This window comes from Nipponia nippon, unplaced genomic scaffold (assembly GCF_047370975.1).
Source record: "Nipponia nippon isolate SJK-2023a ecotype South Korea unplaced genomic scaffold, ASM4737097v1 scaffold_4, whole genome shotgun sequence".
Taxonomy (NCBI): Eukaryota; Metazoa; Chordata; class Aves; order Pelecaniformes; family Threskiornithidae; genus Nipponia; species Nipponia nippon.
The window spans coordinates 75,497,994-75,514,981 of record NW_028262358.1 but is presented as its reverse complement, the minus strand read 5'-3'; the positions used below and the strand labels follow the sequence as shown (position 1 = coordinate 75,514,981).

Genomic DNA, 16,988 nt, shown 5'->3' with positions numbered 1-16,988 from the left:
ACTCATGTGAAGCATCACATAGCTTTCCTTACTTATAGATTCATCATCCATATATTTAAGAGAAAAAGAATCAACTCATTACTATATGAAATGCTAGTTAAACATAGTATATTTCAGCTGTTGGAGATGTAAAGAAAAGAAAGGTCTCAGTGTTGAAAATGTGGGACTTTTACCTAAAATCCCGATTCTAGCATACAAAGAAGAGGCATGTCCGTGTTTAATGAGACAGAGCTAAATGCAGCACCTTGCTCCACTCTATGCTATGAACACTTTCTATTTGCCCTTACGTTTATTCGACCATTTTTCCAAAAAGAATCCAAGTTACGTCTTCTCAAGCTAAGCTACTTGTTTAAAACCGTGACTGCTGAAAAGGGTGGCAGACCAAACTAGAGCGTTTCATCTGATTAAATGCCACCGTGTCACAATTAGATGTCACTGTATCTTCACTTCGATTCTGGAAGCGCATGCAGCTCGGAGGGAGGTCACGGCAGCGTGCTGCCCCAGGTGCAAGCCCACGCAAGGCACGGACCTGGCGTTAAGGCGAGCCCTTCAGCGCTCCCCACTTCCCATTTATTCCGTCCGCGAGTGGAAAGCGTTTTGCTGGCTGGAGAAGTTGTTACCTACGTGCTTCTCCCGGCGCTCCCAGCCAGCCGCGATCTCCCAGCCAGCCTAACAATGGTAGCAGCCTTCCAGCGGGCACATCTGCCCGGAATCGGATCCAATTCCCCCTCGCAAACCCGCCGCCCGTCGTCCCCGTCCGCCCGTCCGTCCGTCCGTCCGCCCCCCCCCCGCCCTCCCGAGCCCCGGTCACCCCGGCGGCGGCCCGAGGGGAGCGGAGGGCACAGCGCCGCGCCGCACCTCACCCCGCCTCGCCTCGGCCCGGCCCGGCGCCAGCCGCTCGCACCTGGCTGCGGCTGACGTCACCCCCGCCGCCCCCCGCCCGCTGACCCCGGCCCCACCTTCCCCGCCGGGCGATCCCGCCGCCGGTGCGCCGGGTGCGGGCAGAGGGGGCCAGCGGTCTGCGAGGCGAGGGGGAGAGGAAAGCGCCGCGCTCCGGCACAAGTGCGGCCCCCTCCGCTCCTCCGCCTCGCAACACGCCCCCTCCTGCCCCTGCCCCTGCCCCTGCGAGCGGGGGCGGCGGGGAGACGGGGGAACGGGGCTCCGCGGCCGCGACCGACCGACCGACCTCCCTCCCTCCCTCCCTCCCGCCGCCGCCGCCGCCCCCCGCCCGGGCACGGACAAAGGGGAGGGGCCCGACACCTGGCGGGGGCCGGTCCCTTTGTGGGGCAGGCACGTCTCGCCGCGCCGCGCCGGGGAAGGGGAGCGGGGCGGCGGGGGCCGGTCCCGCCCGCCCCGGGGGCCGCCGGGGAGGGGTGCGGGGGCACTTACTCGCCGGCCCGGCCGCCGCGCGCTGCCCGCCCTCGCCTCGCACCTTCACGCCGCTCGCCTCAGCCCCTCCCTCCGCCTTCGCCTCGCGCTGCCCCCCCGGCCGTTGGGGTGCTGGAACTTCAGGCGGCGCCTGCCATTCCACGCGCGCGCCGCGGCCGGCCGGCGGCTCCGGGGGCGGGGGGGGGCGAGGCGGCGGCGGCGGCGCGTGCGGCCCCGGCGGCGGCGCGGAGCTCCCCCGAAGGCTTCACAATAGACACAGGACAGCGCGCGTGTGTGTGTGTGTGTGTGTGCGCGCGGGAGGAGGGGCCTCTCCCGGCGCGCCGAGGCGGGAGGGCGGGCGGGAGGGAGGCCGGGCTGTTTACCCGGCGGCCGGACCCGGCCCCCCCGCCCGATGACCGGGCTGGTCCGTGCGCCACCGCCGCCCGCCAGCCCCGCGACGTGAGGGGGGGCGAAGCGAGCCCACCCCCCCCACCCCGCCGGCGGCAGGTGGTACAGTCCGCCCCGCCAGCTCCCTCTCCTGAACGGGCGGGGCGGGGCCTGCCGCTGTGACGTACACAAAGCCGGCTGCTGGCGGCCAATCAGCGGGAGGGGGCGGGGATCCCCGCGGCACAGCCCGCCCCCGGGCTGCCCGGGCTGAGGCGGTGGGACCGCGGGGGCGAACGCCGGGCCCGGCCCGGCCCGGGGCGGGCGGCGGCGGCGGCGGCCCTGCGGTGCCGGGCTCCCCGGCTGCGCAGCCACCCGCTCCGCCGCCTCTCTGCCGAAGAGATGGCGAAAACCCTTTGTGTGCGCGAGGAGGCGGGCGCCCGGGAGCTATCGCGCCCGCCCTCTGTTGAACGTTTTTCCCTGCCGTTACGCAAGGCGCAGGCGAGCGCCCGTGACGGGTCGTTACGGGCGGGAGCGCGGCGCCGGGCGCGGACGAGCGGCCGGGCTCCCGCCCCTGCCATCGGCCGGCGCGCCTTCCCCGGCAGCGGGCAGTTGCCCCCTCGCGCTTGTCTCCCCGGCGAGAGCGGCGCCATGGCACCCCTCCGCCCGGCGGCAGGACGGCAGCTGTCGCGCCGCGGCACCTGGGCCGCCGGGCTGTCCCCCCCGCAGAGCCCGCTGGGCCCGGGCCGGCCGGCGCCGCGTTGCATGCTGGAGCTTGTAGTCCCGCCCGGGAGTCCTGAAAGGTTAAGCACCAACAACAGCAAAGGGAAACGATCCCCCCCTCAAACGCATGTATGTCCCGCAGAAGGCCGTAATTTATCCTTTAGAGCGTATTTTTCTGTTTTAACGAGCCACCCTTTAAGGTGCAGCCCCACCCCGCTCGCTCGGCGGGGGAAGGGACACGGCGGGCTCCGCGGAGCTGCCAGGACCTGCTCGTCCCGTCATCCCCCGCGCCAAGATGTCGGCGGCTATCGCCGCGCTCGCCTCCTACGGCGGCTCCGACTCGGAGCCCGACTCGGAGCCTGAGGCCGAGGGCGGCTCCCAGCGCGCCGCCGTGCTCGCCAGCCGCGACGCCGTGCTGCACCTCCGGGCGCCGCCCGCCGCCCCCCCGGCCCTGGCCGTCGACGCGGCCCCGGAAGTAGCGGTGAAGGTAGGCGCCCCTCCGCCGCCGGGGGGGACGGGGCCCGCGGCGCCCGCCCGCCGCCCGAGCCGCACCGTCGGCCTCTGGCGCTGGGGACGGCCTTGGGGCAGCCCCGGGGCGGGGAGGGCGGGTGCGGGGCCGGCGGGGGGACGCTGCCGCTTCCTGGCCTTGCCCCGCCCCGCCCCGCGGTGTGGGGGCCGGAGCTGGGGAGGGGGCCCGCGGATCCCACTGCGGCGGTTAAGCTTATTAAAGCGTATTATCCCTATCTCTAATCTTGGAGTTCCTCAGATGCTCTCGTCCTCTGTTCCCCCGAGTTCAGGATGTTTTTCTGTTTGGTTTGCCCGTGTTTTTCTGTGGGGTGGAATCGATACTTGATAGGCGGCCTGCAGCTGAATCCTCTTCTAAAGAGCAGCCTGAAAGCTGGTCGGTGTTTCTGTTTTCATGCCAGTGTTGCTTGGGAAACCTTAATTTTCCAAGCGCAGCGTCATGTTGGTTCTCTCTTATGATTCCAGAAAGGGGGAGGGGACGGTGTTGGTTTGGTTTTGGGATTTTGGTATAGGCAACTAATTTCTAATCAAAAGCGGGCGTCTCACCACGATGACTGTCGCTGTAGCTTTGTGTTGCTTCCAATTGTATTGAAAAGTTTCCTATTTTGTGACAAAGAGGTGGATAGGATCTTTCACTTTGGTGTCATTAATTCACATGTTATCACAACTAATCATATTCATGTGTGCATGTTATATTGCATGTACTGACTAGATGTGCATTTTCTTATCCGTTAGAGTCTTAGAAACATCTGACTTCTTGAATTGCAGCCTCCGACAGACTGTCTTGTACAGCCTTTGAAAGGAATGCTAATTAACATCTGTAATATCTCTTAAGTGTGAATGATAATAAATGGCAAGTAGCATTGGCTGTGCTCTTTGCCACTCCTAAGGCTGTAGCAACAGGTTTTCCCTTTGCTACGCCAGCACAAAGGTTTATGGAAGCTGCTTGGTAGCTGACACCAGGGAGCTGATCTGAATTAAAAAAAAAAAAAAAAAAATTCTGGTGGAGTTATTTGTGCTTGGATCCATTCCTTGATCTGGTTTGCAATGTAGCTGCCCAAATGCTGTGCCGGCACAGTTAAATGCCCAGTGCCAGAGTAGGAACAAGCAGCTGGAGGAAAGAGTCAGGTGTCAGTAGCATGTTCCATTCAAAGCTGTTCGCCACGCTATGCCCCGAGAGGGCTATCCACCGGTACATCTAGGCCTGTCTCTGCTGCAGGTGTTCTGCTAACCAAGATAAAAAGGAAGTGAGGTTTCCGAGTATCAAGATGTTTTATTAAAATATTGTCTATCATTTTTATTTGAAATCATAGATGAGATGCACGTAACTGAAAAGGTCAATGACTTCAAGCTGAGGCTTTCTGAATACACAACATACTGGAGTTTCTTTTAGTGCCACAACCTTCTTTGCATTTTTGGCAGTTGAGAATGTAAATCTTAAGTGGTTGGTGCTCTGCACACTAGCTCTAATTGTTATGCCTGTTTCTGGTTCAGAATTTTGGCCTGTTAACTTGCACAGATGTTAGACTTGCGTGTACTTTAAAGAGGAACAGGTTCCTCGCTCTCTTTATTGGGAAGGTGTAGTTGTTAGCACACTCAGCTACAGCATTTGCGTTTTTGTTGTTACTTAAATGTGCATATCAAATATAGCCCTAAGATGTTACTCCAAGATGTGTTTCTTTATTCTACAGAAATCTGCTGAGTCCTTGCCTCAAAGTACATCATAGATATACAAAATCATATTTGTGTGAAAATAATTCTTCTATAATTGAAAACTGTACTAATTATTTGTAACCATGTTTTAAAAGTTTGAGGGGATGGCTTTTGTTACACCCTCTTCTTACAGTCTGCTTGTTAAAATAAGCATGTTGCTGATCTCGATGTTGAATTACTCATAATAAATAACACTGAGTTATAATTATTGGTTACTTCAGTAATATTTCTACTTTATTTTTAAATTTGAAAGCTGACTAGATGAAAGTACATGTTTCTACTACTATTTTTAGCAGCACTAAAGTGCTAAAAATGTTACAGTACCCCAGGGGAGACAACAGAGGAAGAAAGTGTGTATTTCTGGTCCCTTCATCCAGAAAAGGATACCTTATAACTGCAAAAAGTTCAGAGAAGGGCAGCAGGGCTGAACAAAGGTACTGCTTCTGTATGAGGAATTCCTGAGGAGGCCAAAACTGAAAAAGAGATGACTGAGGTGAAAAGTATGACACAGACCTGCAAAATCACTAAACAGCATGGGGAGGGGGTTGAATACTCACTGCCTCTTCCAGTACAGCAACTGTAAGCTTACTAGTAGGGTTCAGAACAAACAAAAGGATGCAGTTCTTCATGCAGCATGTAGTAGGGCTGCTCCCATGCCAAGAAATATTGTGTATGCAAGAAGTGTACACTGTTACAAGGAGAGTCTGGACAAGTACTTGGAAAAGATCCATTGAAGGAAGAGGTGTCAGTAAATACACAGATTTCTTCAAGCTTACGAAGTCTTCTGACCTGAAAATAGTTGGCTGTTGGGAGAGTGCAGAAGTAGTATCATGTACGCTTGCCCTGTTCTTACTCTTAGGCGCCAAGTTATCGTAAGGCTGATGTTTTCTTTTGTGGGGAGAGTGGGTAGGTAAATAAAGATTATTTTCTTACTCAAAATACATCATCAGGTAGCAGGTAAGCATGACTGTGTTGTTGACAGTTTGTTGTTCCACAAAGGGAAAGGAGCCCACTTGCCAACAGCCAGGGCTAGAAAATGTCTTCCTTCCAGCAGTGGTCATCGCGAGGGGCAGGACATATGGAATAGTTTTGTGGTGTCCTCAGCAGTTGTGCCATGAGAGTGGAGGTTCAGTACTTCTACTTGTCCATTCCGTCATGAGTGGACTTCCATTCAAAGTCAAGTCTCGTGACTTCTGCAAGGATTTGTGTCGATTCATTAATCTGTTGACATAGATGCGGCTCTTCTCAGCTTCCTGCTGGTAGTTGTGTTTTCTGTATGGAAAAAATAAAATCCTGTTCTCCTTTTTGTTTCTAAGATACTCATGGCAGAAGCAGATCTTCGCGAAGCATAGCTCATCCGTCCTGTCTGACTCTGTAGTAATGGCACTGTCTAAACACACACCATCTGGGTGCTTTGGTACTGGTTTTCTATGGATGCTTTTTGCCTTAATCAGCTTCATGGTGAGATTTGAGGCAGTTAAAATCAATAAATAGTAGGTACAACCTTTTTTTCTCTGTGATGTCTCCTGTAAGCCAGACGTTTGGCTTACCTCCCTCCCTTCCTCCCTCCCGTACAGGAACACCAGTGCTTTCTGCTGCTAGTCAGGCCTCACACAGGCAGCTGCTCTTGTCGTCTGTTGCTCCAGCCTACTTTAAGGAGAAATAGAGCCCACCAGAAGTAAGATCTTAGGCCTTTCTGCTCTGTAAGAGCAGCTTGCTGCAGGATGGGTAGCTCCAGGACAGCTGCGTTGACTCTGGTTATTGTGGGGTATGAACCTATTGAGAACTTGAGGCACTAGGTATGAATTAGCCGTAGAAATCTCCTCCCTGGCATGGCAGTGCCCGTGATACCGCGCTAGGCGGGCTCTTCGTCTCTCATGCTCTTAAAGCAGTCAGTTTTGTGAACTGATTACAGTTAACGCAGTGAGAAGAAACCCACAATGTGTTTAAGTAATGGAAGTCTGATGATCTAGAGCTTCTTTGCTGTTAGCTATCCAGAAACTGCCAAAGTAAGGTGTGTTTGTTAGTGGTGGCTTTTATGTGTGGAGTGAATTAGGCTAATTAAGAACATAGACCGAAAAAGTCAAATACAGACCTCATCTACTTGGTCCTTAACACCAGTGCTTTATGAATGTTTGTTCACTGTTTTAATAATGCTGGCTTGGATTTGAAAGTAGAGGTCAGCATGTATTTCAAGTCCTATAACATAGCTGTTTCCTTTTTTCACTCTAAACCTCTTATTTTAGGATTCTTTCTAAGTTATATTTTGCTAGACATTGCCAAAACCAATTATAATTAATTTTCCTACAGCTTCTACTGATATGAAAAAATCACCCTAAGATTGCTCACAAAGTATTTACCTTCACTGTTGAATTAAAAATGCTGAAGGAAATTCAGGAAGTTGCACATTCTGTGAAAAAATCACTTTCACAGGAAACATTGCAGCTATAAGCTTTGCTGTGAGAACATTTACTGTTTTATCTCCATCAGTTCAGGGTGAGACTTGGATGTGAGCAGATTTTATGGTATTTATCTACAGCATCTTGTTCACTGGTTTTGAGGAGAGGATACTCAAGGGGGTTGAAATCAACAAGGCTGGCCTGGCCCAGTACAGGAACTGGAGGATTTGTGTTGTCTTTAATGTGGGAAGGGGTTGGAAGTCTCAGGTCTATTTCTCTGTTTTATCTAGTTTACCTTTGGCACTATGCAGGTGTCCAGAAAAATACTACTTCAGGGGAAGAAATAGACTTCAGCCACATTTCTTAATGTTCTTTAAAACCCAATCGCTGCCCAGCTATGGAGAGAGGATAGATACAAAGTCAATGTGTGACCATTCTGTAGCAGCGATAAACATTACTGACTTGGGAGGTGTTATTTGTTAGGAATGTTTTGGCTTCTTTTAATATGGTGGGTTTTCCTGCTTTCTTTGACACAAAATATCTTGTAGAGAATAGATGTTTAGAACTTGTCATCCTGCAAGATGCTGGGAATCCAGCCTAGTTCAACAAAACCATTTAACATATGCTTTTCTTGCTGGTTTATTTTTGTTCTATTCAAGTTAGTGGGATGGACATTTACTGTTAAGAGTGTATGAATGGGTAGAATGACTAAAAGCTGATAACAACCAAATCTTAATGTTGGGACTTCACTGTAAATGCCATTTATCTCTTGGTAATAAATCTGAAAATCTTTAGAACGAGATAATACCGCGTATTTGACAGCGCAAGTGGTTTATGCAAGAATTGTTAAGTGACAAATTGCTTAAGCCTCTGTGGCTCGTGGGATGGGGTCTTAATGTACCACATTTTAATTTAATGGATAATTGAAACTAATTAAATCTTATGCAAAGCAGCCTGCCCTTTTTAGCTGTTTGGCTAATTAGTAATAAATTTACCTGGGCAGAAGGAACGTTGTGGGTTTATTATCTAAAACATCCAGAAAAAAAAACCATAGACATCACAACTCTTTGCTTGCATGATAAGAAACTGGAAAACTCTGACCTTTGCTTTGTTCTAACAAACTTTGTGTTTAGACAAACACTGAGATTTAAGTGTCAAATTCTGCTTCTAAATGCATAAACGGCTCTTATTAAACTTAGAGGTAGCCACATATTAGCACAGTGGGGATTACAGAATTTGGCTGAAATTTAAAAATATTGTGGATTGAAAGGATTGTGAGTTGCCTTGACATAAACAACATTATATTCTTTCTAAGGAACAGAATTAGCATCCAGTGTTGCAATTCATGCTGCAGCTTGTTTCTTCTAAGGTTTTGCTTTGATGCCTGCTATAGGGATTTGGCTGTGTTTAATTCAAAAATGTTTTTGTCTTGCATACGTATAAAAGAGAACTTCTAGCAAGCTTTTTTTCAGATTTTTTTTTTTATTGAACTATTTTGCATTCTATATATCAAGTACTTTTCGTAGATGGTAACCATTTTGTTTTACGGCATTCAGGTAGGGTTTTTCCAAAGAAAAACAGGACTGTGGCATGTTTAAGGAATCCGTAAGAAGGAAAGCTAATCTGATTTACTGTATTTATAGTCTAAAATCCCTTCTACTTCCTGTGCTCTTTCCTATGCTGACTTTTAACTGGCCAAAGGGCCTTTATGGTAGGACTAAAGGAGCACGCCTTGGTAGGAGCTAGACATTCTGTGATCTCTAGGGAGTTATAATGAAATACCTGCTTGTCTACACTTAGCATCAAAAGCTTCTTTCTGTCTCAAGGTAGATTCCTTAGGAAATCCTAATACTCCAGAGTACAGCCCTGAGTGCCATTCCCCTATGATAGTGTGATGCTGTGTTGTAGGTTGAAAGAGGCAAAAGGAGAGCATTTAAGTATCAAAGACATTTTTTTACCTAATTAAATCATATCTGAACTGTAAATCAACCTAATACCGCAAGTAAGTAGACATCACATCTATTTAAAAAACAAACAAACAAAAAAACCCAACCAACACACCAAGTAGTTCAGTGATGAGACATAGTCTGCTGCTTTTTTTGCCTTGCATCAAGAGTGATACCTGTGTCTGTCTGGACAGACGCTCATTTAACCTGTCTACCAAACTTCAGTGGATCTATAGACTGAGCAATTTCAGTGTTTGGCTGTCCTTATGTCTGCTAAGTTGTGTAATCTGAATCTTTTTTAGGCTGAATTACATTGTTCTATTTTTCTATAGAGGTCATTTTCTTAGACCTTTGATCATTCTTGATTTTCTCTTTTGGACCCTTTTCAGTAGCATGTGTCTTACCTGATTTGTGGTGCCCAATGTGGCCACTGTATTTCAGTTGGGTGCTTGTTACCAGCTCTGAGAAAAGCAGAGAGGTGACATGTAGAGCTGAAGTTTGCAGCTCCATTGTATTATGTCTTCCAAGAAAGCCGTATTCAGTAAAACATAACTTCCTAAAACCTTAATTCTTTTCCAGGTTATATGGCTTGCACCACCTTTAATGATATCACAGCATGCCATAAAGCCCATATTTATACAATTTCTGAGTTGCAGCAAACACAAGCTGCTTCTCTGCCAGTCCTACAGCTGAACTTTTAGCTTTCTGCAGAGGAACACTGTATCTGTTTAAACTGACAGTGTCTTGACCCCCCTTTTTATGATTCCTATGCCTTTGTGAGTGGGAAGTGACCTAGGGTAATACTTAGCCCACCACTGAATTCACAGATGCCCTCATCTTTCAGCCTAGCTACTGATAGTCTTCCATCCTGCAGAGCCACTTGTGTCACACCTGGGACTTAAGCTACATGATGAATTGCTCACCTTAGGCTTGTAGATAAATCAAGACATGTCGTGTGTGACCAAAGGAAAACCTACAGCACAGCAGAGGGACGTGATCCCTTAGATTACCTTATCTCAGTCACAGCTCTGCCAGACTGCTGCTCCTGTGATCCCTTCCCTGTTCGCTGTAGCTATGGCAAATGCATCTAGAATGCACGCAGGTAAGTTCTCTTGGCTGTTGCCAGCATAAAGGGACAGAGTCGTAAGACCTGTGTGTTTACTTTTTTCGCTTTCTGCATCTTAGAAAGATGAGTTCTGCTGAAATGGTCTTCTGGTGATGCATGCAGTTGTACCCAGTGATCTTCACCATGTGCAGAGGTTGCTGATGAGTTCTTTCCTCTTACTGAAAAAACAAAATCAACAACAAAAAACAAAAAACAAGCAAACAAAAAACCAAAACCTAAAAAGAAGAAACCCTGCCTCAATGCAGATAGCTTGCCAATTTGTGAAGTGATTGATGGATGAGGGTAATATCTTTAATGTTTCCGCTACCTACCAGGGTCCCATAGTGCTGTACAAAATGGCATATATTGGATGTTGACCAGAGGATAATTTGTCTGCTGCAATTCAAACTCTTGCTGTAGACTAACATTTCAGAATATGTTGTGTCAATACTTTATTTTCCTACCAAGATTTCGATTCTTTAAAATAATGAGAAGGTAAAGTGGAGAGTTGGGACATGTTCAAATTATCATATAGTTTAAAGCAAAATGCCATAGTGAAAAGATAACCATTACGTGCTTCAGCAGCATATTAACAGATAATCATTTGATGCCCAAATATATGAAAGCATGAATAAGGCTGGAGGTCTTGGGGAGTGTAGCGCTGATAATATAACATGTGCTTCAATTTCAAGGCTCGGTGGTTTTCACACAGAAAGACTATGCCTGTGGTGGTCTAGGAGCGAACATATTGTGTGGCTTCCAAGTGACTCAGCACTGTTCCACCAGCAGCGAAGTAGAACCAGAATCGCAGTAATTGTCCAGCAGAGGATCAGCTTTCATGCCACAATCTGCTGCTTTTCTCAATTACCGAGCAGCGTATAATAGGACTTAACAGGGAGAAAAGAGCAGGAAAAATAGCAGAAGTGAAAAATTCTTGGCATTTTTGCAAAACTGGATTTTTCTCACTTCTTCAGTTTAAAGAGCAGGAAAAAAACTTGTGTCTTAATTTCAAGTAAACTGGTAACTGTTTAAATGTCACTGACAGTTGATCAGATAAATTTTGCCATATTATCAATGATATTAATTTTTATTTTCTGAAATTATAAGGTTGGTGGATAAGATGTGAAGTCTAGCTGGCTGAGCAAGCTGTATGATGTGACTTGAAAAGGTTGTCTATCGAAAACATCCTCAGGTCATGGAGCAGTGAAAGGAAATATAAGTGTGTAGGTAATACAGGTTAGGAAACGGTTTTAATAAGCTCCTTTTCTAGCTGGGGATGGGGAGGGGGAGGGAGGCGTCTGGTTTTGTTGCTGAATGACTGGATTAGGCCTGCCGTGCTGTTCCCAGGCAAGTTCATAGTGTATGAAAGTCAGGGCTGTGAATGTACCGGTAGCCGTTGTCATCCAAGCCCAGTGAATTGGAAAGGTCGTGTGATGAGAGAAATGAGGTCAGGCCGAGAACTGGCAGCGCTAAGGGCTCAAGCAAGAGCAGTGCAATGGCTGGATCTGCCTGTTAAAATAATTGATACACAGTGAGAGTAAAGCTTTCTAGTTGGACTTAACAATACTAAGGCAGATGATGGGGTTGTTGATGTCATTCTCTTTTTTTTTAAAAAGCCCACACTTTTTTGAGCAGTTTTAACCAAATATAATCAGGTAACAAGCCAGAGATCTTAAGGTACTGTTTTTCTTTTCTGTGTTCTAGAAAACATGTTTCAAAACCCTTTTATGTCTTGCATGCCTAAGCAAATTTGTTTGTAATTGACCTGCTGTTGAATTGGGGAGAAAAAAAAATCTTCTGGGCACAGCATGTCAGATCATAGCTAACAATTTTAAATAAGTAAAGAACGTGCCATTTTGCTCTTTCAAGATACTATAATACAAAGCAAGATTAAGTTTGTTCGAGGTAATTTTCTATTAATGAAGTGACTGCTAAAATTCGATCCTCTATTGTGCCACTTCCCTCTGTGAGTTGCAGATGCTTTTGGATCCTCTTGTAGGTGAGCACTGATTAAACACTGATGCTAAGATAGCTTTTCCCAGTATAATTACTAGGGATATTATCAATCTGCTAGCACATTGTAAATCCCTTTCAAATGCATTTATTCTAGAACAAAGATGCAGGAAGCAATACCAGTAATAATACCAGAAAATAACATTCTCCTTCATTAACTGAGCCTTTAAGGGGGTGGGGGAGGTAGTGTCAGTTCAGGATCAATGTAACTGAGCCTTTGTAGAGCTCTGTGAAACCACGTCTTTTTGAGCACTGCCACCTAATCAGTCTTTTTATTTCCGATCTTCTCTGTCTTCTACTTCAGCTGCATGTGCCCTTCTGAGTTTTTCCCTTTGAGTTGCTTGAGAAGTTATTCTTTTAGTTAACCCCTCTTTCTTGTCCCTTCATCTATTGAGTTAAATCTTTGTCACAGCAGGCTTGGAAATGTGTTTAAATACTGAAGCTGAATTACATTTACACCTTTTGGTAAAAACTTGGAGATAAGGGATCGTTGGATTCTCTGAAACTCATTGTTATACGTATGTTTGTGCTGATGTCTAATATTTTTTTCCCAGCTATCTTTCAAAACAGCTACTTGTGACTTCTGCCTTTTGTAGAACTCTAGTTTTTACACTTCTCTATTAAAATGGTGACCATTTTAATTGGCTCTTCTTTACAAGGTCTGGTTTTCAAACATCCTCAAAAAAAAAAAGCTTGCCTCCAATCTTGCTACTGTTTTTCAAATGTGTGCATGAAGTCTTTAAAATAAAAAAAGTAATCATACATATGCAAAATTCTGCGTGTATCTTAGATGAATTTCTCAGTGAGGGCCCAACATTGGTTTTGCAATCAGTATTTTTCAAAAACAGAAACTTTGGCCAAGCTACTCTTCTCCTTTCATAGTACTGAAAGTGTCAACTTAAACTACAGCCCTAATTTTGTCTGAAATGGGGTAATGTCATACATTTAAAAGTCTGTATGTGAAAAATGGTTTATTAATATGTCTGTTTTATTTCAGGAAGATGTGGAAACAGGAGTCCACCTTGATCCTGCTATCAAGGAAGTTCAATACAATCCCACTTATGATACCATGTTTGCACCTGAGGTAAGAAACAATATTGATCTTTAGAGCAGAAATGCCTTTGGCTTAAAGGGCAGAGGTTCTATAAATCTCGTGTGAAATTCATATAAGACATATCTTCTTTGAATACTTGCTGTATTTTGGAATCTAGTTTGGGCAAATTAAAAAAAGATTCTACACAGATGTGTTGGTATTTTTAATGCTTGAATTTTAATATTCTGCACAAAGCTTTTCTAAGAAGAATCTTGAAGTGTTTATCAGAATTACAGCTACAGAAATTAAAAGTCAAGCTAGGAAAACAGCATTATAAAGATGTTGAGTAAAACATGAACTGCATTAAAGTAGTCTCTTACTATTTTCACATTTTTGCTATTTACTCATTATGCTACTTAGAGCAAAATGAATGGTTGTAAGTCTTGTGGATATATGGTTTTTAAGAGGAGGATTTAAAATTAAAATCCAAGTACTTTCAGTATAACTATTCACATCAATGTTAAGTATTTTAGTAACTTAAGCTATGCTAAATGTGTATAGTGAAAAACCATTTTAGGCTGAATGTGGACTGCCTGGTGCCATGTGAACCACTTTCTATTATTATAACCGACAGGTTATCTGAAAGATAAAAATAGCTGTTTGAGCATTTAACTTTTTTCAGTATTGAACTTCTTTGTACAGTTTGTCTTCTGTTAGACCAGGGGTTAGCATTCCAGGTAGACAAAGGTTGCATCAATCTGAAATTTCTACAGTAGTTATGCTTTATGTTTAGAAAACCTTTTGTAGAACCACATAAATTGGCCTTTTCATAGCAGACTTTAATTTTGCAACATACCAAAGCCATGAAGTGTGTGAGCAAAAATACTGATTTAAACTTATTACAATGTTACTTTGTGCAAGTGTTTTAGTTAGGGAAGCCTAATGTGGGACAGACTCAGGTGTCGGCAAATATGGCTGACGAGCACAGGAGTTACAATTAAATTTAGTTTGATATTAGTCTCAGTGTATTGCATTTTTTTTGTATTCACTCTTCTTTTCCCTAGCCATGGTATGGTTGTCATCCTGCAAGAAGAAAAGCAAGGCAGGGTTTCATAAGTGTATTTCCTGGAATAATATATCAAGTCCCTAGTTGCTTTTTAAATGCACGAAAGTATTCTTGGCGGTGTAATTTTTGCATTAAGTACATGAGTTTAGTAGAACCTGATATCTCTTTCTTGATATCATCCCCTTACAAGGGACGGTATGCTGTGGTTTTGTCTTCTGAATGCTTGTACTGATCACGTACTGAATGGCAGTGTTTTGTGTTGACTAGTTGATATTGGTTTGTCTTCTGTACCAGTAATACAGGCTAGAAGGTTCAGTCATGAAACAAACTGTTCAAAGCAACTGTGTAAGCAATTACTGTGTAAAAATAACAGACTAAGCAGCTTATTCAGTAGTCATAAAGAAATACAAAGTTGAAGTGATTTTGCATTACAGTTTTTGAAAGACAAGTCTTTTTTTTTTCCTGTATTTTTCCTGAAAAAGTACATACAAATAAATAAGAAATTAGTAATTCTGATATACTTTCTTTTAACGTTGTTGATGTAGTTTGGACCAGAAAACCCATTTAGGACTCAACAAATGGCTGCACCTAGAAATATGCTTTCTGGATATGCAGAACCAGCTCACATCAATGATTTCATGTTTGAACAACAAAGAAGAACGTTTGCAACCTATGGTAAGTCCTTAACAGTGTAATTCACCTCCACCTTTATTATGCCCAGGTTGGACAAAAGAAATTGTTCTCTATAGAACAGTTAATAGGACTGCAAGTTCTGTAAATTGCTTTTTAACAGACTTACTAAAATGGGGAAAGGTCTTTGAATGCAAATCCATACAGCTGGAGATCATAGTATTTATTTGGGAAATCTGATTTTGTAATTCCTTGAAACCGTAACCAAGTGTATGACCTCCTACCAAACTCCTCCTAATTAATCCTTCCATTAGTTGCATTAGTGTAAAAAACATAAATCAAAATTTCACACTTTTAATATGACAAATAACTGTAGATCTGTTATGCAAATAGATTCTTTCATGTAATTCTAACTAAAGGTAGCTCTCAAAACCAAAAGGAAGCCTTACTGAGTTGTCATGTTCTTCGGAGTGGTTGCCCGTAGATACAAGCTGAATGAACAGGAGTTGAAAAAAGTGGGAATATTCTTAGCGAAGACAGACCCAAAGAACTTTATATTGGTGCCTATTATAGTTGCTGCTTTCTTATCTGGAAGAACCTTTTCACTTGTAAATAGTTGCATTTGAAAAATAAAACATTTGAGTTTTGGAGAGGCTTGAGTTTCAAATAGACTTTTTATGGATTGTAAGATAAATGGATTTTTTTAATAGGGAAAACATGGAAGGACTATGGATTCTAAGCACTCTTTTGGACACGTTTGAAAGAACAGACTGCCATGTATTTACATATAACAGTAGCTAATTTTTCTTCTGTGTTTCATTGTAAGCTTTCACTTCTGTTTTAAACTGGACTGCAAGTGCTTGTCTTGCAAATATGAATCTTTGTTTTCAGATTATCACTTTATATTCTTAAAATTCAGTCTATTAGGCAAGTTCTAATACTTCCTGTGTAAACTTAGTGTCACAACACTCAACATTTTGCACGATAGACTTGCATCTTTCTTTATTCATATTTACATTCAAAATACTACTCCCTGCAAACTGTTGTGCCTCAAAATCACCTCCCTACACACGAGTCCCCTTAAATTCATTAGGGCTTTATGCATGCATGAATTCACTTGCTGCATTCTGTGATGGACAAGATTGGGACTTTATTGCTAACGTCTGTGGGAGCCATGTATTACAGTGAAACCTGGAAGAAAAAAATCACCTAAAATCAGAGACTATAACATTCTCAGTTTCTCTTCGTATTTGGGTTTTATTAGAGGTTTTCTTGTAAATTTTAAAAATTGAAATATATTTAAGACAGGTTTTTTCTTTTACACAATTTTAGCTAATAGGTACTTTTCATTGAGTTGTTAGGATGTGGAATATAAGCAAAATGCCAATATTAAGAAATGGATGTCTAGTTCCATAGCATAACTCTAACTTACTTGACTGCAATTCTGATGTTAGAACTTGACAGACAATGCATGTAGGAGCCTATTCAGGATCTGAACAGACAGATTAGATTTTGTTCTATGAAATTAAATGTTGCATTGTGTGTGTTGTGCATTTGTGTGTGCGCGTGTGTAAAGCAGGCATTGGGGAAAAAAGGGTCTGTAGGCATATAGTGTTTGGTTTGGGGTTTTTTTTGTTTGTGAAGTTTCGTTTGGGAGAGGATGGAACTAGTAAGTCTACTCAAAGCTCCTGCTATTGGTTTATATCATCAGTGTACAGCAACTGCCTTGAAAGCTGTATTACAAGAGAGTATAAAAATATATTTTTAGGACTGATAACATTGGCAACTGTGCAACTATCATATTCAGCTTTCTAGAAATATTCAATAGATAATGATCTGGGTACGGTGAAAATGGAGCTATGAAAAGGCTGAGACAGGCAATTTAAACTGCAAGAACAAGCACTGAGAAGCTGAAGTTCAAGCTAGAAGATGCGATAAATGAGCATGATATCCTGGCTCACTAGAAGGTCTGTTAAAACCAGCACTCCTTTAAGTTGTCAAAAAGTTGTCTGTTAAAAAATTCAGTATTCTCTTTTCCATTTGGAAGGAGGTAATAAATATCTTCTCGGAAAAGACCAAGTAT

At 44.4% G+C, this 16,988-nt stretch overlaps 2 protein-coding genes across 6 annotated transcripts in view; one reads left to right on the top strand and one right to left on the bottom strand.

Annotated features, from left to right (window-relative positions):
• The window catches only part of WASF1 (WASP family member 1), a 104,113-nt gene extending 102,544 nt beyond the window's left edge, over positions 1–1,569 (bottom strand). The window contains exon 1 of one of the 5 annotated variants that reach the window (XM_087775218.1): positions 1,433–1,569. The gene's annotated coding sequence lies outside the window, so the exon portion shown is untranslated. Of the gene's footprint in view, positions 1–624; positions 645–959; positions 1,075–1,389 lie in introns of those variants that run through there. The other 4 variants (XM_087775217.1, XM_087775220.1, XM_087775219.1 and 1 more) reach the window with 4 other exon arrangements.
• A 1,047-nt stretch (positions 1,570–2,616) lies between these two features.
• CDC40 (cell division cycle 40) overlaps positions 2,617–16,988 on the top strand; it is a 42,216-nt gene continuing 27,844 nt past the window's right edge. The window contains exons 1-3 of the mRNA XM_087776687.1: positions 2,617–2,962; positions 13,174–13,260; positions 14,821–14,950. Of these exons, the coding sequence (XP_087632813.1) occupies positions 2,771–2,962; positions 13,174–13,260; positions 14,821–14,950 (409 nt within the window). The 5' untranslated portion in view covers positions 2,617–2,770. The remainder of the gene's footprint in view (positions 2,963–13,173; positions 13,261–14,820; positions 14,951–16,988) is intronic.